Consider the following 26254-nt stretch of genomic DNA (forward strand, 5'->3'; position numbering starts at 1 on the left):
ATATATATATATATATATAATATATATATATATATACACACACACATACACACACACACACACAGTATATCTAAACGAAGGCCAAACAGTGTCTACCATTGTCCCATACTTCTATCATCCTTGCACTGAACGGAGGAACAAATAAATGGGATGGTGTCAAATATCCATAATAATGCAGCAACAACTGCAGTAGGACAGATTTGTAGCCCTGACATTTTAAGCATACAATTTTTTTTAATGAAATTGCAAGCAAGTCCCAAAAATGGGGCTTAGCGCTTAACTACAAAATACTCCATTAGCCAATGGACTTAGGATGGGGTAAATTTCCATTTAATATCTTTTTAAACACATTAAAATTCCACAATTGCTTGTTTTAACCAATGGTAGCTTTGTCCCTTTAGATGTTAAAGAGTTATTTAAACATTTCTATAATTTCCCTAGGCAAGAAAAGCAGAAAACAGATGTCTCTCTCTCATGTGGTTATTAAAAAGGAAGCTAAAAAGGGTCTGTAGAGCGTGCTGTGGTTTTGTAAAAATTTCGAATAGTTTGATTCTACCTCTAATGCTTTGTGCTCTGTTGTATTAAAGAATAAGGAAAGCCTAATTGCCAAACCTGTAGTATGTGGTAGCAACCCCCCTGCTGTACCTGATTGCTAAATTATTTTATCAAAATTCTCTGCAGTACTCCTCCTGTGCCCAATGTGCACATATTCATCCTTGGTCATGGCTGCCATTGCTATGCGCCAATATTAAACCACCCCCTGACCCGAGCACATCACAAAATCCCGTGCACTCACAAAAGTAAAACAAAACTGCTCACAAACATGCTCACAAATAATTCTAAATGTGCATGCACTGCTTTCTGATTCTAACAACTTTGCTCCTGGGTCTTGGTCTTTTTGAAGGAGGGGTTCATTATAGGTATTTCTATTACTTAACTCAGTGGGTTTATTCTACAATGAGGCTTATGATCCTAAAAAGGGCTTGAAATAGAAGAGACTATAGCCTAACTAAAGAAGTAGGGCAGAAATGTTGTACATTTATATTTCTGTACAGGTATGGGACCTGTTATCCAGACTGTTCGGGACCTGGGGTTTTCTGGATAAGAGGTATTTCCGTAATTTGGATCTCCTACCTTAAGTCTGCTAAAAAAATGATTTAAAAAGTAATTAAACCCAATAGGACTGTTATGCCTCCAAAGTACAAGGTACTACTGTTTTATTATTACAGAGAAAAAGGAAACCAATGTGAATTATTTGATTACAATGGAGTCTATGGGAGATGGCCTTTCCATAATTCAGAACTTTATGGATAATGGGTTTCCGCATATGGGGTCCGATACCTGTACCAGCCCAAGGTAACCACAGCCCTTTAGCAGGGAAGATCTGTGCCTCCACATATGCCTCCACAGTAACTCCCCATCTTCTTTTCTGTTGATTCCCTGCACATGCTCTGTCCTGCTGTCAGTTACCTGAGCTTAGGGACTGACTCACAATATACTGCATAAATAAAGTATAAATGTAACAGTAAAATGCTGATTAGTAGATTAGTAATTCATTTAGATTCACATTACATGACAGATCTGAAACCAGGCAACTGCATCAGAACTGAATAATTAACTCTGTAGAATCAGCTTATACTACAGTCATATCATTTTCTGCTTGATAATTTGCAACAACCCCTAAGCCTTAGCTTCTAAACAACTCCTCAGAGCGCACTGAGCATGTACACTGCCCCAGATAGTTCTAACAGAATCCCAGATAGGAAGCTACTGTGACAGCTTCAAAGACCTATATCATTAATACAAGAGATGCTGAAACTTTAAGCCAGTCCAGTCAGTTTATTATATAAAATATGGCATTTCTAGCCATATTTATTTTTAGTGTTTAGTTCTCCTTTAAATACACGGATGACACCACTGGAGGAATGCCTGTGAAAGGAGAGTAACTCTTTAGTAGACTTAGAAACTACTTAGAAACTTATCCAATCTTTTATTACAGGTATGGGATTTATTATCTGAAATATTTGGTACTTGGTGTTTTCTGGATAAGGGTCTTTTCTGGAAACTGGATCACCAAACATTCAACCCCTTCCTGAAGCTATCTAATGTATCTGCCAGTACAACTGATTCAGGGAGCGAATTCGAAAACTTCACAGGTCTTGCTGTAAGAAAACTTTTCTAAATATTTAGATGGAGCCTCCTGTGAAGGACATGCTGGGATTAAAGCAATAGAGAAGGTTAGCATACCCCTCTTTTCCAGCAAAAACAATTGGAACATGGTCAGTCGTTCTTCATAACGGAGACTTTCCATGTCCATTATCAGCTTAGTTTCCCTTTTCTGCACCCTCTCTAATTCAATAATATTCTGTTTGAGCACTGGAGACCAAGACTGCACTTTATGTTTTAGATCAGTGTCAAACTAAATCACACAAGGGAACCGAAATCTAAAACACAGGCTAAGTCATGGGCCAAATTTTTTATTAAGATACTTAGTAAAATACTAAGTCTTAAGGTGGCCATACACAAAGATCACCAAGTGAGCGGATCTTCTCCCGATATCCCCACCTACTGGTGGGCAATATAGGGCAAATGTAGGCTTATTCGATCGTTTGGCCAATCAAATTATAACAGCGGCAATGGGTGCAGTGCGTTCAGGGACCGCATCAACAAGCCGATGCGGTCCCCAATCCGACAATCTTTTAACCTGCCCAATCAATATCTGCCCAATTTCAGACCAGATATCAGTCAGGCATGCCCCTCGTTGCTGCCCCTACACGGGCCGATACAATCATATTGTTTGTACTGGCCATATGTTTGACATATGTGTTTTAGGTGAAGCCTTACCAGAGACTTTTTATTTAAACATTAAATTAGCCCAACAGGATTGTTTTGACGGATCAAGGTATAGGTATTCAACCGCACAACCTACCGTTCAGACTCGATGCATCAATCCTCAAAAGGCACACCCGCTGAGCATTTCAGCACAATCCCAAGTACAGAGGAGAGCACCATAAAGCAGAATATCTGCTGAAAATACTTTTTATTTCAGACCACAGCACGCAACATGTTTCGGGCAGTGATTGTTTTGCCAGCAATATGATTTCATCCAGCTTAGGTGGGGTCAAGTACAAGCTACTGTTTAATTATTACAGGGCAACTTGTAACAATTTATTACTTGGTTAAAATGGGCTTTGCGGGAATTGGCCATGACACCGTTTGAAGCATTCTGAATTACTGGTTTCGAGATAAGTGATCCCAGTGCTGTTGTCTCGTATTGTGCAATTTAAACCTTTTTTACCTTAACACCATATAAACAGACCAATCTGAAGGCAGATTATCTTGTAGGCCTTTCTCTGACTTTGGGGCCAATCGTTCTTCCACCATGTATAAGTGTATAAGTAATCAATTGAAAGAGCAGGAACTGTTAAATTGCATCATAAAAACCCACAAGAGGACTGCTATTTTTGTGCGATTTTTATATAAATGTACGGGAGGTGACAAAGAAAAACCTAAACCTGGAGTATCTAAAACTCTTGTATTAAGCATAACTGGCCATAAATTATGCCAAATGTATTTAGAGTTCTCAGAAAGATTTTACCACAGGCTGTATCTAGAATCAGAGGTTCTGTTGGGGGTGTGTCCTCAAATTAAGATGACTGCAAATTCCATTTTTACCTGAGGAAGTTGGATTTCCCTGAGTGGAGTAGAGAACTAAAAGTAAAATACTGAAAGAGCCGGAGTATTTCCTGTTAAACACATGCAAAGTATTTTGTTTTATATAATGCATGATTTAATGAGGAATCATCAACAGTACTGCATATGACTCACTTACCTGTAATCTGGGATTTTTTCTGCCAGCCCAAAATCTGCCACTACAGCAGAATATCCGCTTTCATCACTCTTTATCAAACAGTTCTGGAACAAAACAAAATTACGTAACAATTAGGAAGCTTTCTTCATGGTGATTTTAAACACACACGCAACATTTAGAAATTCTTTAGTGGTAAAGCTGAGGAAAAAAGTTAATTAAAAAAGGGGAAAAATAGTGAACCACCAAAAGCAGGTTAAACTTTTCACAAGATAATAATATATCTTTGATAGAAATTACATTATCAGTCCAAGCAGGAGCCCCATGTAATCAAAAAACAAAACAAAAAAAAAAAAAACACTGGTTAAAGGAGCAGGAAAGGTAGAAATTACTGGTGGCAGCCAAATGTTAGGCACCCCCCAGTGATTGTAATCGCTTATGGTCCTATTATTACTATTAAATGGAAAGACTAGATCCTTCCTTCCACCATAGGTTTGGTAATATTTACCAATACATGCACAAAGTTTTTTGAAGAATTTGCTCTATGCTTTTTAATGTTTGCATTGAGACAATGTGTACTACTAATCATCATTTCAAACAATTTTTTGATGTTTAGGTAGACCTCTACCCTCTGTTATGGAAAATCATTTTTGTTATTGCAATCTTATCACATATGTAATTAAAATATTTTTAGCTGGTTTGGGAAGCAGATTAACCATTCATTTAGTGCAGCCAGCAAAGCATGTGAATTCAGAGTGCCTCACAAAGTCTGCAGGGCAAACAGCTATCAAAACATAAGTATCACATTTCCCTATTACTTGTAATTCACACACACACACAAGGTGATCAATTTAATACACACCCTGTTCTCTGTGACTCAGTTTTGTTTGCTTCTTTTCTTGTTGCTTGCATATTTGTATGCAAAAGTGTATTTAATAAAAAAAACCTCAAAACTTTCTAGCAGGAAAACACTGAGGATCAAAGGCCCAAATTGTAACTTCCACCCAGATGACTTGAAATAAAGATTATTGCTACAAGTAGCAGTAGTGGATGGAAAAAAAAAATAAGATTGTATGTAACATTATATAGACAAGCTATGCGGAAATGTGGTAAAACTACTTCTACAACTATGGGAGTCTTAAATAATCAGAGATTAAGTTTTCACAATTGCCTAAAGATTATACTGAAAGGGTTGGCTGCTGCTGCAGGGTGGAGGATTTCCCCTTGGAACCCTATTCTGTACTTTGGATCACCATGCCTTTAAGTCTACTTAAAAAACATTTAAACATTATAGGAGAAAGAAAGGCATTTTGGCATTTTATTGCCAACAGATTAGTCAGAATAGTACAAGCTAGAATGCTACATTTATTCTGCAGAAAGCTTTACTATACCTGAGTTAACAGCCCTAGAAGCTTCCTCTGTTTGTTTGAGATAGCAGCTGCCACTTAAGCTTGGTCTCGGTAGCTTTGGTGCTGAAGCTCTAGCTCTGGTAGCTCAGATCATACATTCTAATTGGAGGGGGGGTGAATTCTTATGGGAGGGGGGAGCGACCTGGGCAGACTCGGGCCCAGCAATGAATGCTTATTCTGAGAAAGGAAGTCTTATACTAAAGAACATGTTTACACAAAAGGCAAAGACAAAAAATCCTGTGTTTCTTTTGATAGAGGACACAGCGCAGTGAGTGCTTATGGCTGTATTTACATAGACCTTTCTGATAAGCTTACTTAGTTTTACCTTTCCTACTCCTTTAATATTTCAGCTGCCATTTTAGCTTGGTCTTAGTAACTTTTGTGCTGCAGCTCTGGCTGTTGGAAGCTCAAATTAAAGCAGAAACAGGAAAGGAAGAGAGAAGCAAACTGAGCAGACTTGTGCCGTGCCCTGAAGGAGAGCAGGAAGTGTCACACAGAACATCATGTATAAAGAATAAAAGGAAAGAAATGTGGTATTTCTTTTCACTCAGAGCAGCAGTTCTGTAAGTGTTTATGGCTGTATTTACATAAACCTTTCTGTTAAAGCTTACCTAAGTGGACTTACACGTTCAGATATTAGTCTTCTTCCGATTGAATGTTCAGATTTTGATCATACGTTTAAATGCAACGATCTAAAACTAACATTCAGACTGAAATTGTAGGATAAAACCCTAAAAATAACAAATCGGAGGATATTCTGAATATGAAATAGTTGGTAGACATCAGTCGTACGAAAGTGAATTGCTGGAAATGCACTGTAGGTGCCCCAAGGATACCCCAGACATGCACAGATCCGATCGAAATTTTCTAACCTGTTGACTAAATGACCAATCGCCACAGTATGGAAATTATCAGGGTGATAATTTGGAGCCAACACATGGTCTGAAAATCGCGCAAAACTATGTTTCGTACCATTATATCGGGGCTTGTATTGTCAGCTTTCGTTTTTACCTTTCCTTCTCCTTTAAATAAACCCAATATAATTAATTCTTATCAGAAGCAGAACAATCCTATCTTTGTTGGGATCAAGTACAAGGTACTGCTTTGTCATAGAGAAAAAGAAAACTGAAAAATTTTAATTAATTTGATTACAACGGAGTCTATTTAATTCCCGTAATTCCCTATAATGGTTTTCCAGATAACAGGTCCTTTACCTGTATCTGTATTATTTCCATAATTTATCAATGCTTTTATTTGGATTCCAATTTTTTTGCTGCGCTGGAACGAAATTGTTTCAATATGGAAAATAAAAACTGTTAAATCTTTAAGTCCCAAGATATTTTTACCAAGCAGTAACTTGTCTAGAAAAAATATCTGCTGATACACATATAATTTAAGTTCCTTAAGGGCAGGGGTACACAGGGAGATTAGTAGCCCAGTGACAAATCTTTGTTGTCACGGGCAACTAATCTCCGACTTAAAAATATTTTTTGGGCATATTCAGGGGCATATTAAAAACAACTTTTTTCATTTTACACCAAAAAAAAAATCTAAATACCTATTTATAAAGTAGCTGTTTTAAACCAGTGCTGAGCTTCTCTTTGAGGCCATGGGTGTGCTACTTCAATTTGAGTTCACTTCAACTCAAATTAACAAGTTTGAGTTTCAGTGAATTGGCATATAATACAAGCGGCACTGGTTTCTTCACAGCACGTTAATAAGTTTGGCCCTTGCTTCATTATAGCAAAGTTATGTTATATGATTGGTTTTATAAACATATAATTAGGTACATGGACATTAACACAACAAATTGGGACCACAGGGGCCCACCAGAAAACCTTAGACCATAGACCCACTCTCCAAACTACCTCCTTTCCTCTCCCAACCTCTTTATTCTCCTAGTCTCTTATTTACATGCTAGCATCTATTCTTCCATCTATTTCTCCTCTTTATTCCCATTCAGAAATAGGGAATGACCGTGAAGAAGGCCAAATGGTCAGGAGCAGGAGTGGGCCCATCAGGAGTTTTCCTGGTATCCTGGTGGGCCAGTCCGACACTGTGGATAGATAATTATTCTTGGCAAAATGAGGCATTTGAGAATGCATTACTTTAATATCCCCCTTCCATGTCACCTGCTGACTTTTATCAATTCTGCTCCATCCCCTCCCATGCATTGCTCTCCCCTACCATTGTTTAGAACCTTGGAGGAGAGGAGTGAACCAACATTCTGACCTTTGCCCAGTGCCCAGTGCCCACCAAGGCCTTAATGCATCCCTGGGCAAGAACTATAGGACAGTTATTGTGTGGCAATACCCCAGATAACTTGTGCCCCACAGCTCTTTAGAAGTATCATAAAGCATTACTGGGGAATCTAAACAAGATAGCTATTCTACTGTATGGCAATACATTGTAAGTAGAACAAGGTGCAAACCATGCCATGCAAAAGGCACATACATAAATTTTCAAAATAAAATAAGATGTTTCTATATTAAACAAGGCATTTTAATCTTGTCAACATAAATTATCCTAATAGCTTATTTAATGTGCTGCATTGTGCACATATTCAAGATTTACTGCCCCAGTTACAGTGTGGCTTCTTTGCCACATTTGCATTTTCAAGCAATTCTATTTAACAGTCAGTTATAAAACCCCATGTCACAATTTACAGTTCTTTATAGACTCGGCAACCCCCTGCCCCCAGACGCCGTCAATAGATTTCCCTAAAGTACACTTCAGTATATAGGCTTGCAAAACCCGGCTGCATCACAAATTGTTAGCACCGTACTGTAAATGCAAGGCATACAGCACTTTAAGCAGGTATAAATTATGCTTTTAAAAAGCTGTCATATGTAATGATATTGCCTCCACATTATGGAGCAGCCCAACCAAATGTTTAAAATGCAAATACAGAGCTTAAAGGAGAAGGAAAGGCTAAGTCACTTGGGGGTGCCAAAATCTTAGGAACCACCGAGTGACTTAAATCGCTTACCTTGTACCCCCTGTTTGGAGAAAACCGCAGCAGCCCAGGGTACCTGTAGTGAGCGCTTCCTCCTTCTGTATTCGCTCTGCCGGCAAAATCCCTGGGCCCTTGTTAAAGTTCGGCTTTTCACTCTACTGCGCATGCGCGAACACAGAAGAGGTAGCATTTGCTGCAGGTACCCATGGCTGGTGTGGTTTTCTCCTAACAGGGGTACAAGGTAAGCGCTTAAAGTCACTTGAGGGTGCCTAACATTTTGGCACCCCTAAGTGACTTAGCCTTTCCTTTTCCTTTAAGAATATGTGGGTGCTTTATGAATAAGTACGAAAAGTATTAGTAAAACAATATCACCCTACAGTGCCATAAAAAAGCAATTTATATAGTGTTTTTGCTACTTAAACAGTGTACATCCCACGTGGGATGGGTCTGAATCTATAGGGATACAAGGTTTTGTAGTTGGCCCATATCTAGAGGGCTACAGTCAGGTTGGACATGACCCAGAATGTGGCCAGCAGCATAATCTGTGCTGGTTTAAGCACCTTCTGTAATACAATTAATTAGGTGTCATTGCTAAAATTCTCAGTATACAGAAACTGGTTCCAGGACAGTCCCCAGTGTGTTAAACCTAATTACATTTTGTAGCATGCATATGCAGTGTCCCTTGTATAGCAGTTTTGCCATACAAGCGCCATAAGCAGAGAAATAAATGACTAGAGCTAGTCTGACAGGATCATTTTATTTCATGTTTTCTTTTGCATTATAATTGGTATTTCAGCACATGCAAATCTGTCACCCTCCAATGAGAACGATTATTCACAGCAGTGTTCTATATAAATGTCATCGAAGAAGCAAATAAATGCATAACTCTGATTTATGGGCCAGATGTTTAATCTTATTGGTGCTTATGTAGAGAACAGTAAGTCACGTGCGCTACGACATGCAAAATGTTCACTGACATTGTCTACCGTATCACAGCAATTATTTTTCCGTCTCATTTACTTTATTTAACAGCCATTTTGTTTATCAGTCAATTGTTTTTAATTATATTTAATACAAAACACATATCTGTTAAATTAACCTAAATGGTTAAAGGGGTTGTAAAACTTTATATTAACTTTTAGTACAATGTACTGAGTGGTGTTTTGAATTTTTGAATTCTTGTGGTTTTTGAATTTTTTTTTTTATTCAGCAACTCTCCAGTTTGGAATTTTAGCAGCCATATGTTTGCTAGGGTCCAAATTACCCTTGCAACCAGGCAGTGGTTTGTATAAGAGACTGGAAAATAAATAGGAGTGAGTCTGAATAGAAAGATAAGTAATAAAAAGTAACAATAACAATGAAATTGTAGCCTCAAAGAGCAATAGTTTTTGGCTACAGAGGTCAGTGAACCTTTTAAAAGCAGGAAAGATTCAGAAGAGGAAAGCAATAAATGAAAATAATTAAAAATGAATTGAAAAGTTGCTAAGATCTGGTCATTCTATAAAATACTAAAAGTTAACTTAATGGAGAACCAACCCTTTTAACCCTATTTTAGCTGAATTCCAACATCATTTTAAACAATGAAAGTATGATAACACAATATTTCTTTTTAAGACTGCATATTTCCAAAATTAAAAACCGTATTTGTAAATATGTATTTATATGACTTTTTAAAGCTTAATATTAAACATGAGCTTTTTACTGAAAGGCCCAAATATACCAGGAGTCTTACCTTCGATGTGAGGTCACGGTGGAAGATCCCTTTGGAGTGAAGATAAGCAAGCCCCAGAGCAATATCAAGAGCCAGTTTTACCCGCACTGTCCAAGTCAAGTGTTGGTTGCTATCCAACAACTGTTCAAGGTTGCCACTATTAATATACTATAAGAAAGAAAAATAAAAAAAAATATAACATATAAATTATACACACACACTCTGTATGAAGACTAATGGCTCTAGAACTGAATGAGGAATCTTAAAAATACAAAAGGAGTTTTGGCAAATTAATATAAAATTAATTGACAAAAAACCCCCCAAAAACATTTAATAGCACATATCCTTTATAAAGGAGAGTAGAAACATTTTGTTTTTTTATATCAAGATAGAACAGGGTTTACATGTTAAAGGAAAACAATACCTACAAACAATATACAAATGTATCGCATAAAACAGCCCATATGTAAAACACAGCTTCATCTAAATAAACCATTTTTTTATAAAAATATACTATAAGTAGTATGTGCCACACACTGAATAGAAAATTTCTCAAAAGCGAGTTCCAGTGACAAATCGCTTGTCTTTTCCCAACAAGTGATAACTAATCTCTCTGTGGGACATTAGCCTCAAGATACACTCAAAAAAAACCAAGGGCACACACGTTAGGTCACATTAGCCAATTAATGGACAGAGTTCTGTCTTTTGCTTCCAGACTTCTTCGTTACAATTAGAGTTGTATTATTTCCTGTCAGGTGTGCTCTGAGGGAGCACACAGCCCATCACAAAATGGTGGCTCGAGGTAAAAGATGTAAAAAGGCAATATTTACCAATATTATATTATATTATATATATACACACACATACATATATACATATACACATATACTTTGGTATGGTAGAATTCTTTAGTAGGCCACTTAACGTAATATAAACATATTGCTGGTTAAAGGAGAAAGAAAGGTAAAAACTAAGTAAGCTTTATCAGAAAGGTCTATGTAAATACAGCCATAAGCACTCACAGAAACGCTGCACTGACTTCTCTGAAAAAAGATTAGTTGTGTCTGTAATTCCTGTGCCAGAGATACGCACCTTTCTGTTCTCTGCTCTTTCCTGCTCCCCCCTTCCTCAAGAATGCTAAGAACTCACTCCCCCCCCCCTTAGGAATGTGGATCTGAGCCAATCAGCAGGAAGCTGACTCAGTCTTACACACTGAGCATGTTCACTTGGTCTCCGAGTCTGTGCAGGAGTGAGGCATTATGGGAACTTTCTTTACACAGCTTAGCGTTTTTTCTTCCTGTTTGGCTTCAGATCTTCTGAACAGGTGAAATATGGGGAGACTTAAGGGCACTATTGAGACAACTGAAGGTATGCCTGCAGCTTGAGATTAACTCTTTACTAGCCTTTCCTTCTCCTTTAAGTATTCATTTTTTTATTGTTCACATTTAAAGTTATTTAAAATCAGAGCCCAACAAATATAATTTTGAAAAATGAACTCTGTATAAAAGGCACACTAATTCAGCCAATTGGACTAAAGTAAGCTGTGTGGGGCCTATTTTAATGTTTTTTCCCCTATTAATAACACTGATATCAAGCAACATTTTTACCGGCCAGGTGGAACTCTAGAGGTGCCACTCTCCATAATCGGAAACATTTGTAAATGTTAAGCACTATTAAGTGCATAAGGTGTCTTCTGTCATGTTATTACTCTCTACAAGAAATGGTATAATATATAGTTGTGTAGGAGTTGTGAATAATTGGTTTCAGAGCGATCTAGGAATGGCCTTTCTTGAGGAGCATTGCAATGCTGTCAAGAGACACATTTCAAGCTACTGCATGTTACAAATCACAGTAGCAATTGCATACAACCTTATCCTACTTCTAAGTATGCTTCAATTCTCCTGTATACTTTTCAAAAACATATTGCAATTTCATAATCTGTACTTGCACAAAATGTCTGCTTAGCTTTAACAAACAATGCTGTATGTCTTAGTCATGTGAGTGACATGTTTTACTTGAAAAGTTTTATATGAAAGTTATAAAAATTCTTGTTTTTATCATAATTCACATAAAAGCATTCAAATAAAAACTTGCCATATTGCACATAATCCTATGTGATTAGTGGGTGTTAAGAATTTGACAGACTGGAAAAAGAGATTTTTTTCAGTCATAGTTTTGGATTTTAACACTCACTACATAGACACTTGCATAGACTGGAAATATGTGGTTGTGCAGCAAATGAAGATCTGTATGTACAATAAATATGAACATTACACTGGCTGCTTTGTAAAATCAGGGTTGTTCAGTGTCTCGTTTTTTTTTTCTATGCCATTTAAGACAGGTGAATGCAATACCTGCCTGTGCACACAGACCACAGGGAAGATCTAAGCAGATTGCTGTTTTCTCTACCTGACGAGAAAACGCCTTGTGTGATATTAGCCTTAGGAGGCAACAAAGCACCTTCCCTACAATTAGCAGAGCTAGATTAAAGAAATTTGGAGCTCTGTATAAAACAACCACCTCTTCACCCCTTCATTGCAACTGATTTATCTTAAAGATAAGTAGAAACCATTCTCTGTGTGTGTTAAGACGTTGGGCTAAAGTTGGTTCATCAAAATCCCTATTCACTGAACTTATGCTAAAGAATAGGGCAAATTAAAGGTAATGATGGGGACTCAGTCTCTAAACAGCATAGGGAATTCTGGGCTCCAGCCCATAGCCTAAAGCTGGCCATACACAATTTTCAGACCTTGTGTGGGCTCTGAATTATCGCTCTGATAATTTTCATACCATGATCAGTTGTTTAGTCGATCAAACAGGTTGGATAACAATAAAATCTGTGCATGTATTGTGTATCTGACTATATCCTTGGGTGATTTACTGTACCTACAATGCATTTCTGGGACATCACTTTTGTATGACTGTTGTCCACCAATTATTTTATGTTCAGAATATCCTCTGATTTGCTATTATCCTACAAATCGCAATCTGAATGTTCGTTTTCGATCTTTCCATTTCAATGTATAATCAGTATCCGGACGTTTGTCGGAAGACAACTAAAATCTGAAGGTGTTTGACCAGTTTAAGAGTCACATAGTGACATTTACAAGGATGTAAATCGTATCCTACACTATCAACACTACTTAGTGATGTCAATTGTGCTGCGTGGCTCAATTAAATTTGTGTACTTATAAATAAGGCATTACTGCTGTACAATTAGGTCACTTCAAAATTCCATGACCTGGAACAATGTGCTTTCCTATGGCCAAGTATCTCCCTCCCTTTCAAACACACATTTTACAGCAGGATGTATAAAATTCCTTATATACAACTGCAATTAGACATACTGTCAAGAATCAAAATAATGGCTTACAAAGAACAGCTATAAAGAACACTGTTTTGGATAGAAATTTTTATCAGAGGTCAGCTAGCAATAGGTTGTGTGCCATAATTATTGCCATCTTTGGTGTGAAGAGGCTGGGAATAAATAAACACTGAATGAAATTCTCTGCTCTCTGTAATCCCTTTGTGCACTTGTTTTTCTAGGCTGGTAATTACAGCTACAAAGAGATACTGTAACTTCATTCACAGTTGACTGATGAAAAAGGATTTGTGTTACAACCAATGGATGTTTATAGTCTTACCCAGGGCAAAAAGTTTGCGTGTCCTCAAAATAACAAGGAAAAAAATATTAAGTTACAATCAGTGCAATGGGGAAATTGTAGCAATTCCAATAGTTTTGAATGGCAATGCCTTCTTTGTAAAATCGCTCAAAAAACGGTCTCATAGCAATTTGAAGCGATAAGCGATTTGAAGTAGTATAGTCTGTTTAGGTACCGGCGATTTATATTGTTCTCTATGTAGAGACAAAACTAGCAACATGTTGCTGGAACCCACTTTTTAAAATTTCAGCGATTACATTTCCCCGTGGGACATTAGCCTAACACTAAGGGGCAGATTTACTAATCCATGAATCCGAATCCCGAAAGGGAAAAGAATCGTATTGGAAACGAAAATTTAGCCGCTTTTTCGTCGCCCTCGCGATTGCTCGTATTTGTCGCAACTTTTTCGGCGCCGTTGTGACTATCGTATTTTGCGTGATTATTTTGTCGCCGCCGCGACAGCGACGAAAAAGTCACGCTAAATATACAAAAAAGTCGCGACGGTGATGAAAAATGGCGGGACATACTAAAAAGTCACACCGGCGCCGAAAAAGTCACAAAAATAACGATCATTACGAAAAAACTCGTTCGGAAGCTTTCGGTCCGTTCGTGGATTAGTAAATCTGCCCCTAAAGGGGCCTATTTATTAAAGTACGACAGGTACGAATTATAAGAAATTTGTATTTGATCGTACTGTGTGTATAGCCGCGCGACTTTTTCGTACTTTGCGACAAAATCGTATTGTAGTGCTGAGTACGAAAATTTCAGATTCATTCAAGCTTCGGTATCGTGACTTTCCTTGGCCAGGTTGAAGCTGCAGAGTGCCATTGAGTCCTATGGGAGGCTTCCAAAATCAAGCACAGAAGGATCAAAGTCAGAAAGGTTTTCCTGCTGTTTATGGTTGTTCGGATACGAAAATTTAGTGACTTTCGGATCGCCAATACGATATTATCGCGACTAATATGATTTTTTCGCAAGCATTTTCATGATATTTGCGATCATCAGAAATTATCTTATTTAATCCGAATTTTTCCCAATTCAGGATTTGAACTCGTACTTTGATGAATAGACCCCTTAAGGTGGTAGACTACAACACAATAACCACACTAAAAATAGGGCCTCCACCCGTGCGAATGTGCCGACTGCTCTGTATGGGAGCCAAATTTAAAAATTTTGTTGCGGAGGGGTGGCATGCCGCTCCAGGCCTGGGCCTTTGTGGCCTCTCCCCAAAGCTGGGCTTGACTAAACAAAGACCTTACCCTAGTAATATATGGGCAACTCTAATATGCACCGATTTGCTAAGTGATACATACATACATAATAATTCTATAGTGCTTCCAGTTTGACATCATTTGGTGGCAAAACCTGGCTATAAATTATATTGTGGAGGGTCCCATGCAACTATTGTCTATTGTTGTTCTCTCTAACAAGCTGGCCTATGTGTGAACACACTGTAAGATAAGCAATGGCATATGATTTAGAATACAAATTAGGTCACCGGTGAAAATATGGTTTGTTGTTATATATAGGGATTTCTTTGATGACTCATCAGAGTGGCCTTTAGAAATAATAGGATGTAGGACTCAAAGTGAATATAATACAAGTAATTCATAAAACACACTGAGCTAGGAAAAAATAGTTTGGAGTAATTCAATATCAACAAGTGCTCACAATAAAGAGAAAGTCAGAAAATAAAGGAAGAAAGAAATAGCTGCATTATTAAAGAGACAGCTCTCCTTGCAGACTGTGCTGTTTCTTAGCAAAATGCAACAAGTGCTTACGATCACATAAAAAGAAAAAAGCTTGGCTTCTATAGTTTTATATTCCATCCTTGCAGTACCCGCCTTGCCAATTTATGCACACTGTACTCTCCATTTTTAATATAGTGAAATGTGAATTTAGGATTGGGCTTCCATCTGGAGGTCTATGGTCGAATGCTGATAAGTATGGCCCACAACCTGCCAGCTACACACAGTACACTGAATCGCATCACCAGTGGAATAAAATTTTGCCCCCCAAACAGATCAGAGAATGATCCCACTGCATTTAACAAGTTAGATAACTTTGCAAAAAGACAGTAACACTGTATAAATCAGGGCAAAAAAGTCTGGATGTAGCCGCATGGGTCAAAATATAATTGGACTGATACAAAAATCTGATGTATAAACTATATGAAAGGATTGCTATCCAAAACAACATGCCTGTCAGACGTGAATGCTGAGTCTTCATCCGATAAAACAAAACCTGATGGCATCTATGACAGACAGGGATCATAGAGGGTTGCCAAGCTGGTGATTTTTTTTTTTTTTTTCAAAAAACAGTATATTAGACCTTAAAATGACAGCTCTCAACTAGCAACTAAATAAAAATGTAATCCTGATCCTGGCATAATGAATCTGTATTAATCTGTAATGGAATAGTATCAGCAGAAAAAAAAAATTGTCAAAAAGCCCACACACTAAATACCATTGCAACCTGTAACACCAAACATTTGTAAATAAGAACTTTTTTAAAAAGAAACTACAGCTTTTTGTACATGCCAGTCTACTATAAAATGACAAAAGCAAGACTGAAACAATCTGAAACAATATCTTAGGTAATGTACCCTGAGAAGCAAATGCTCTTTGTTGCTATATCATTTCCTACAGTGTTTAGTTCTCCCTCACCAGCGTAGACTTGTACATTCCCCTCTAATTTGTTGTAGGAACTGTGCACAAAAACTACAGTTTGTGCACACAGAAATCAGATGCAGACTTATTTGTCTGCATATAAATTCCTCTGTACACTTCACAATTCGTTGTATATAACTTATATACGTAATAACTTATGTATATGTACCTAAGCGTACATCATAGAGGTGACATTGCTTTCATATCCTATGTTTGAAGGGATGTACATTTTCTATGTCCTGGCTTAAAAAAATAAATAAACTGAAAGGTTTTGCAATAGCATTTCATAAACAGAGATATTGTGTAATAAATATCAGCAGGACTAGAAGGGCTTTTGGGAATTTTCAATATATCAGCTCAAAAGACTAAGCACATTCCTTCTTCGTTTAGAAGAGTATAATGTACTCCCCCTAAATTAAACTGCAATTAGTTCAGCCCTTCTAGCTATTATTTTCTGGATGTGTCCCTAAATTATTAAGTGATCAGGTAAACCTACATTACACAAACTTTATGTCTCATAGCTGATAATTTAATTCTTACCTCAGTGAGAGCATGCAATTGCCCTTGGTGAACACATACCCCCATAAACCTAGAAGGAAAGGAAATAAACACAAAACTTTAATGTCTAAAGCTTCTGAAAGGTAATCATCAAAAATTAATGTGAAACAATGTAAAATATTTAATAAAGCAGAGTTCTTTAGAGATAAAATACATTTACTTATTTACAGCAACTTGTTTCCCCTTAACCCCAAGTCAGAAAGCAAGAATTCTGTCACATTTAGTAGCAGAGCATTTAGACCACAGATCCATTCACAAAACCATTCTTTTGAAGTAAAGAAATCTAAGACTAATAAGCAGTACATAAAAAAAAAAGTTAAATATGGAAATAAATACCCGATTTAGGATCCTTCTCTCGTCCACTTAAATTTGACAGAATTTAATTTCATTAAATGTAGAAATCTATTATGATGTTAAAGTTAACAAGATGGAACATGGTTCCACTTCCAAAAATGAATTTATAACTGGATAGTTATAAAGTTATTTTTTAGTAAGAGGAAAACACTTTTCATAGAAAGTGCAGAGTGTATCATTAATAAGCATTACCTATGTGATAGTAAAAAAAAAAAAAATCCTGTTTTTGGGTGGCTTCTTTGCATTGTGGTTTCTATTTTAAAACAAAAAAAAACTTGTTCTTCCCGGCCTTCCAATCAATACCATCTAACCCATAGTAAACTATCAGTGATGGGCTTTTTTTTTTCCCATCTAGCTGCAGGCAGAACAATGAAAACTAACATATGATTGGTTGCTCTGAGCTCAAAGATTTTTGAGAAATCCCTTTTTGCTTACCACTGTTCTTGAGCAATTCTTCTCCTATATGCTAAGATGCATCTACGGTTAGAGAAACCCTTTCCCCAGGTTCTCTGAGAGTACCACCTGCTTAGTTCTACACTAAACTCCTGAAGGATCCAGAGTTTTCTTTGCATATCCTGATGCAGAAAAGACTGCAGAGGTCTTAAATGAGAACGAAAAGCAAAGTCACTTGGGGGTGCCAAAATGTTAGGCACCCCCAAGTGAATTTAATCGCCTACCTTGTACCCAGGGCTGGTGCCCCTGTTAGGAGAAAACAGCACCATCCTGAGGTACCTATAGTTAGCGATTCCTCCTTCCGCTTCCTTTTCCGGCAAATGCCAGTGGTCGGCGCATATGCAGTAGAGTGAAAAGCCAGCTTGTCTATTAAAGTTCGGCTTTTCACTCTACTGCGCATGCGTGCGCGAGCGATACAGGAAGGAGGAAGCGCTGCAGCTTCCCCCGGGTGCTGTTCTCTCCGAACAGGGGCACCAGCCTGGGGTGCAAGGTAGGCAATTTAAGTCACTTGGGGGTGCCTAACATTTTGGCACCCCCAAGTGACTTTGCCTTTCCTTCTCCTTTAAAGCACACGTAAACCCCACACACAAAAATGTAATCATTCAACAGCGTCTTTAAAATCTTTCAATACCTGCCACTCTGGTTGCCCAGGGGTTAATAGTAAGGCTGCAACATCTCCTTAATCACTTAGATTTCCTTCTCCTCCTGTAACCCACTCCCCCCCCCTCGGGAATTTGCTTTGATTTCTGGCTTGTGGGCATGCTCAGATTACTAAACATGCCCTCCAGTCTAGCAGCCAGTGAAGAGATGGCATTGCTGGTTCCCATAGAAACTCAGCTCTAGCTGTCTGCTTCAATTTTATTCTCCTGAGCTCAGCTTTACCTACAGTGCTCAAACAAAGCGGAACTTTTATCAGAGACAGTTCTGCCTGTGTGAGCCTGTATTCTTGATGAAATGCATGCTGAATAAGGGTCTGTGTGTGTGTATGCTGTTTGCAGATTTAAATGTATCTTTAGGAAAAATGCAGTACAAATAATGCTATTTCGGTGTTGGAGACATGCCCAACTGATATACATTGTAGGCAAATGTAGGCTTTACATGTCCTTTAAATACCACCTGGTCTAATTTAACACTGCTGAACAGACACCAGGCATTGACTTCTTAAGTCTATCACAGCATGCATCAACTTTTCTTGTTTCTGTAATGGGAGGTTTACAAGATTTACATCTGTCTGGAACAGAAAGAAAGTTGGATGGACAGAGGTTGCTCATTTCTTTGTTTATAATCCACCCTTGACAATCCAGTGTGAACAGAACTGCCATGTGACCAACTGCTTCGGCCTTTGCAGTGATTAGGATGCCATCTAGATAATGGAACAAATTTCCACAAGGGACACCAGCAGCTTGGTGAAAACCCTGGGAAACTAGGAGAGGCCAAATAAAACACATTGCCAATCTGCCTCCCACTGCTGCCTGATCCTTGATACCAGGAGGGAACACCACCAAACCCTTTTACCACTCCTCCTCAAAGATTTCTCTTGGAGAAATGCCTCGCATATTCTCTACTTGGTTTATAGTGCTTGGAACAACAAATGATCTCTTCTCTTGCTCTCTGCATTGGGACCAGGGTCATACCACCACAGATCTTTAAAAATGCACACTTCCAGTTAGCACACAGTTATCATACACACTATATACATCACCTGAAAAACCATACTAGCATATTTAGCAAGCTATGTGCTAATTTTAGGCAATCAAATAGCTCTGTAAAATTCTGGAGTATTTAATAGTATGAATTTTTCCTATAGACACAAGATTACAGGTGGTTTAAAATAATGGCCTAAATTACACCCATTGCGTGGCATAAGGATATACATTAAGCAATGAATTAGTTTTAATGGACTGCATCAAACTATGGGTAACGAGAAATACACAGTTTTATGAATACACACAGCTTTCATAATATTAGACTTCCTTGTCACCAGTGTGCTGATGTCCATTTTAGGTCTATAACCAATGCCTGATATCATGCTTATGAGCCACAGAGTGGACTGCAATACATAGAAGTGTCCCACTTCACAATAAACATCATCCGATAGCAGCTCCTTCGATCTAGCACTAGTAGCTAGCTCATTACTGGCACTATGGATTCATGCTCAGAGACATAACTGCCTACAGTATGCAGCCCCAACTCTATCTTTTAGCATCTCCTTTCTTGATGTCTTCCCTTCAGCCATCATGTTCACGGGTTTCAAATCTTCTGCAAGTCTGGAAAGTGATCTTAAGCAAGCCAAAGGCTGCTACTAGGTAACCTGGCACAAATACCCTCACACTGTAGAACTACTTACGGGTTCAGCTGTTACTAATAATTCCTGCCAATTTCTTGTGGGACTTATGAATGAAATTATGTATTTTTAATTACCAAACCATTTCCAGAAAACCCTCTACATATCAAAGAAATTTGGTGCACTGTGTGTCTGGAAAAGTGAAACTGTGTGAAAGTTTAATGAAAAGATTTATTTAAAAAGTCTGAAGCCAGAGCAGACCCAATCTCTTGAGCATGAGCTCACACCACAAACATTTTACTTGCTAAAAATACCTCATAAATGTCCTGCAGTAGAACTGCAAAGCAAGCAGAAGAAATGCTCATCAAAACACAAGCACATCTAGCTTTGTATAAATAAGTGGTTGCTTGCTGCCAAAAAGGCCAGCATTTGCATGCCAAAATGGCAGAAATCCAAACCATTCATAACCCATAACATAGCTAATACAGGAAAGAGTTGTGAAAAGATATGGCTCTAAAAAGGGCTCATATTCATAATTAAACAAGGTGACACATATATTTCCTTAACAAAAATCCCATAATTAAAGTTAAATCTCTATTTGCATTGCAGGAACAGTGCATACATTCTTTTTTCTTACCAACCATATTTAGGGAAGCATATCCTATTGAATTCTACTCTAGTCTCCCTGACAGATGCTTAAAGGAGTTGTTGACCTTCATTGTTCAAATCTTATTAAAACACCAACAACGCTTTCAGTGTGTCAGAAAATCCACTTTCCATTAAAAAAAGTAAAAAGGCCACTGTAAAAGATACTTTTTATACCTGTTAAATCGGCCCTTTTACCTACTGGACCAATTCATTGGTTACTTGTGCACCCTAACCAGCTGCATAAAGAGAATTGCTTAATTTCTTCATAGGCAAGCTCAACATATCACAAATCTAACATACTGTTATGTTAGATTTGCAGCACTCGATCACAGGCGCAGGAAGCAGTGTCAGACTGACAGGGGACACAGCCATCAGGAGTTAAATCTGCTGCCAGTACTATGCGTCACATCATATAAGTAAAAAAAACAAAACAAAAAAAAAACAACAACTGTAGTTTGTCACCAAGCATTTACAAATGGCACTAATATATTAACTCTATGCACTAAAACTGGTGCAGCTACATGACTAACATGGATGTTTTCATTGTAACTGCAGTTCTTAAACAGATTTGGTCAGAATTGGCATATGCATATGCAAACGTAGTGTACCGAGCAGAATTACGCGGGTATGAGTTGGGTGCATATCCTACAATGGCAACATTTTGTCGAATAGGGTCGGGTGTGGGTTTTTCCTGACCACAAAAATATGTAACAGGCACAGACAGAATTTAAGTACTGAAGCTCACTGATATTATTGTCAGACTACATACTATTTCTCATGGAGGGGCTGTTTAATGTTAGGAAGAAATAAAGAGATGCATGTAAAATATAAGAAAAAGAATACTTGTTGTATTCTTACTATATTGTTACCTGTTATCCTATAAAAAAGTCTTTCTTGCTAATGAATAGTTAAAAGTCTTGCTGTAAATGTAGAAGTTATCCTCTATACAAAGGCTCATTGTGACAGAAACTTATCCAGAGCCAATATACATATTATATATAAATATATATAGGTCTATATAGGTTTATTTGCATAAGAGGGAGCCAGGTTTTGGCAATAACAGCTTCACATTTGCCTCTTTATATCTAAAGCCAAAATATGATGTCCTTATTGTCATATAGCATCAGTATAACTCCTAAGTACAAACAATTTCTGAGCCAATACATCTTATTAAATTCATATTTTGCCTACAACCATTCTGAAAGTATTGAAACTTTAATTTTTACTGCACATAACTATCTGTAGTGTTGCAAGAAAGCACTATTGCGGACACATTTGTCAAGAAAACATTCCTGCAAATAAGCAAAAGAAACAACTTTGGTGGGGGGCTAAAAAAAGGGGAAACTGCATGGTATTCTTAACATTTGTGCATAAAATTAACTTCTTTTTAATGCTTCCAAATCAAACCAGCACAGGTTGCCATATTTACTTTTATATTTGTACTAACTTAATGAGAGTCGTCATACTGGTTGATATACTTAGAAATCACCTTTAAATTGATAAAATAGCACCTTGCCCCAAACAATAATAACTCCTTAACTAAGTATCAGTAAGTAAACAATTTCACTTGAGAAAAAAATTGCTTTAAAAATTGATTTATAAATCAATGGTTGATGTATGTTATGGGTGTGTATTATTCACACAGCACTGATGCAGTCGTCCAGCTAAAGGGCCAAATGACCAGATACAAGGAAGCAATGGAAGGATTGGGTCAGAGACGACCTCCTACAGGCACCAAATAAAATATAATTTAAGGAAAACTATACCCCCCCCCACACAATGTCGTACTCTATAAAAATATTTTGCGTAAACAAGCTCATATGTAAAACCCTGCTTCATCTAAATAAATTATTTTCACAAAAATATACTTTTTTTTTAGTTGTATGTGCTATTGGGTACTCCTAAAAAAAAAAATTGTCATTTTAAAGGACATGTAAATGCCACACACAAAAATTTAAATCAGTGAACAGCCTCTTTGAAATCTTTCAATATCTGCTACATTGGTTGTCCAGAGGTTAATAGTAAGGCTGCAGTGTCCCCTTTATCACTTAGATTTGCTTCTCCTCCTGTAACCCACTCGGCCCCCTCCCTCTGGAATTTGCTTTGGCTGTTGGCTTGTGGGCATGCTCAGTTGTTCTAAGCTCAGATTACTAAACATACCCTCCAGTCTAGCAGCCAGTGAAGAGATGGCATTGCTGGTTTCATAGAAACTCAGCTCTAGCTAAATGTATCTGATTATGTACCAGAGGAAAAATGGCCACCGGGTGAAAGCTGCTATTTGCTTTAGGAAAATGTGATGGTGCTAGCAAACGGAGGGGATAAATGCAGTACAAATGATGCCATCTGGGTGGGGGAGATGTGCCCAACTGATATACATTGTAGGCAAATGTAGGTTTTTCATGTCCTTTAAGAATTAAGTGCCGTCTCCTGTGATCATAGGATTCACAGTGCACACAAACAAGCCAAGGCACACATACATGCTAGGCCACATCAGCCAATTAATGGACAGAGTTCTGTCGTTTGCTTCCAGTTACAGTTAAAGCAGCAAGTAAAAAGTGAAGAAAAGTGTAATATTTGTTAGTCTTTTGGTCAAGCCTTTACATCTGCTCAGTTAAAGGAAAACTTAACCGCAGAATAAAAAGGCTTGACCAAAAGAATAACAAATATTACACTTTTCTTCACTTTTTGTCATTAAAAGCTCATTCTTAAAAAAATTTAAGTAACAGGAATAGTCTGGCATCTCAACCTTTTTGTGCTATGTGCCTGGCCAACCTGTCAGGGGTTCAGGATATTAAGTATCAAAATAACCATAAAGCTTTGACAATAGTTGAACTGACTGTGTTGCAATCCACTGGAATCACCTGGACTGATTCCACATCTTAGCACATTCATTTTTAAACAGTAAAATGTAAACACAAGACTAAAAGTTATATTTACTATTAACAGAACTGGTTATTCTCTGATAATACAGAGAAAAATGACTACTAACTATGAAAAACATACATTTATGGATTTAGAGAAGAATACTGTACAGGACTTTCCCTTGCTAAGTAAATTAATAAAGATTATAGCAAATCAGCTTGAATAAAATTCCCCCAAGTTACCCTCTAACGCCTCCCACTGAGTCAAATGATATGTCTGAAAGCACCAGAACTGGTGGTTTTCAGCCTTAAAATGCTTTATCATGCATTGAGCACATCAGCTCTAGGAAAGCAAAAGATCAGCTTGCACACACTCCCGACCCATGGCTCCATGCCCAAGTGACTGCTCATAAACTAAATGTGTCAAACTGGTCATTATACATGTCAGACTCAGCCAGCAAAACAAATGAGGGGGGCCTAGCATAACTATTATTTATACACTAGTCTAAAGCTAAATTTTACTTAGTACTAAGTTTTTTTTTTTTTTTTTTATAAAATCCAATAGACACAAGCCAGTCAGAGATGCCAATATGAAAAAAAAAAAAAAAAAAGATAAATTATTATATAACAGAAAGCTTATAGTTATATATAGGTTATGTCTTGTCCTCATGGCACCTAGGTGCTGCATTGGACTCTATGGCCCACCTAGACCATATAAAAGACAGATCACCCTAGTGTTTCCTACTAACCTTTCAGGGTTACAGCATTTTGAGGATGCAACAAATGCTGCCCTTCAGTGCAGGGTATTGACTTAAATAAGAATTAAGGACTTGGAGCCCTAAATTAATTCTCTTCACATGCATTAAGTTTAGGACTAAAATGAGGAGACGGGTGTATTATAAATCACAGAGATAAAAGCAAACCAGACAAAGCCTTAGAGAGAATAGTAATGTTCTCCATAGTTCAGAGCTACATAAAAACAATACACAATAATTTAAAGAATCTTCTCAAAATAAATATTTTCCTGTCTTCATAAACATACAGAAGGACATCACAATACTAATAAAGTATTACATAATCAATTGTATTTAAAAATAAACATAGACAACATAACAGATGCTACCCATCTGCCCATCCCTCATGCACAGAGCTGTAACTGGGTGGGTGTAAAATCAATTCTACAAGTTATCACTGCCATTGAAAATACAAAGAATAAACCAGAATACAGGCTGTTTCACTTTAGGGCTGTTGGGAATGAAACACTATATGGACTAATCAGACTTTGCATATTTTACCAATAAATAATGTAGAAAGTACCTTAAGATATTGGGATGGGACAAACGATTCATAAGCTGCACCTCCTTCAGCATATTGGCTCGATTACTGCTGAGTTTGTTCATCTTCAAAGCCATAACTTGATCAGATGTCCTGTGGCGCACCTTCAGAGGGGGAAAAAAAAAAAAACATAGTGAAAAGAAGGAAATGTATATCCTAAGAACATGTTGAAGGACAGGTTAAATAAGGCACTTACAAAAATAAAAGTCAGCAAGATGCACACATTTACTTATCCTGTTCTAAAACTGCAATATTTAATAGGCAGTAGTATAATAATATTATAAGTTACTTCAGCTCTTTGAGGTACATACTAGTTTTTTTTTCCTCTAAACAAACAACAAAAATAATGCATGTGTCGGACATTACATTTTACTCATTTCTTTAACACACTTAATAAGCAAAATTAGTGAACAATTAAACAGCCAATACTACTAAAAAATCCATATCTATCTAAATAAATTTATGCCATCAATAAATCTTTGACATATCAGTGTTTCTCCAAACAGCCAAAATGTCAACAAAACCTATAACTGGAACAAAAATAGAATTCATAAGATTTCTCATATGACTTCTTGCCTTGAGCGCAGACAGGAAAACATGTACTGCAGAGTAGTTTGGTATAAAAGGTATTTGGCCAATTCACAAACAAACAATCTTCTGTTTGGCCTCCGTAATTACCATGTGACCAATGGAAGATTTAGAGAGTATGGGGCCCAGGGATGTTTGCAAGACATACATACCCCATCCCAAGCACTGACAAGTCTATAAAGTCCAAGGACTATCAAAAGGAATTATTATGAACAATGAGTACTACTTGTACTAATTAGCTGTATGCAGAAACCAAAACTATTAGCTTAAAGCAAAGTGATCTCTTTCAGGCACAATAACTGGTGCCTACATGTAAATGTTCCAGCACTTTTGAGAGTCTTGCAGACTTGCATCGCCTGGAGCCATGGGCTCTGGGTGGCAACCCTAAAATTCTTATTATAATCCACTGCCATCAAACACTAAAATGTCTTATTTAAGAATCAATTTCTATATAACATTAGGTAGGGAAGAAAATTCAAATGAAAAGCATCAGATATGGACCAATAATTTGATTTTTTTTTCCCATTGGAATATTACATAACATGTACATCTGTAGTTGTGGAACTACAGAGAAAACTGCAGATTTATTCCTATTTTTTTTTAGGGCAGAGTATGTGGGATGTGTGTTTATAATGTCTAGGACTGTAACGAGTTCTGATTTGGGGTTGGCTAGGTAAAGTAAGGTATCTGCAAACAGTAATATTTTTCAGTTACCGCTCCCAGTCTGAGTCCCACTATTTAAGTATGAGCAATGGCTATTGCGAATAGTGGATATTGCAACCTCATATTACCATGTATTATACTTCCTGAATATCCACAAGAAAGGCATTCTAGGTGATGAGGCAGTTTCCGTATGCAAAAAAAAAAAAAAGAAATTCTGGAAAGGCAACCCAGGATCATTCCAAAGATTTCCATTTTTATCCCTGCAGATAAAAGCAGGCCAACAATTTGTCCCTAC

The 26254-nt window shown here is 37.4% G+C and overlaps 1 protein-coding gene across 2 annotated transcripts in view; it reads right to left on the reverse strand.

The window, feature by feature from the left end:
* tesk2 (testis associated actin remodelling kinase 2) overlaps positions 1 to 26254 on the reverse strand; it is a 57712-nt gene that overhangs the window by 21486 nt on the left and 9972 nt on the right. Inside the window, exons 3-6 of one of the 2 annotated variants that reach the window (XM_012961315.3) lie at positions 24691 to 24812; positions 16756 to 16804; positions 9906 to 10052; positions 3833 to 3915 (exon numbers count right to left, since the gene is read on the reverse strand). In XM_012961315.3, coding sequence (XP_012816769.2) covers positions 3833 to 3915; positions 9906 to 10052; positions 16756 to 16804; positions 24691 to 24812 — 401 coding nt within the window. 2 annotated transcript variants of the gene reach the window in all.

Source organism: Xenopus tropicalis, chromosome 4 (genome assembly GCF_000004195.4).
Source record: "Xenopus tropicalis strain Nigerian chromosome 4, UCB_Xtro_10.0, whole genome shotgun sequence".
NCBI lineage: Eukaryota > Metazoa > Chordata > Amphibia > Anura > Pipidae > Xenopus > Xenopus tropicalis.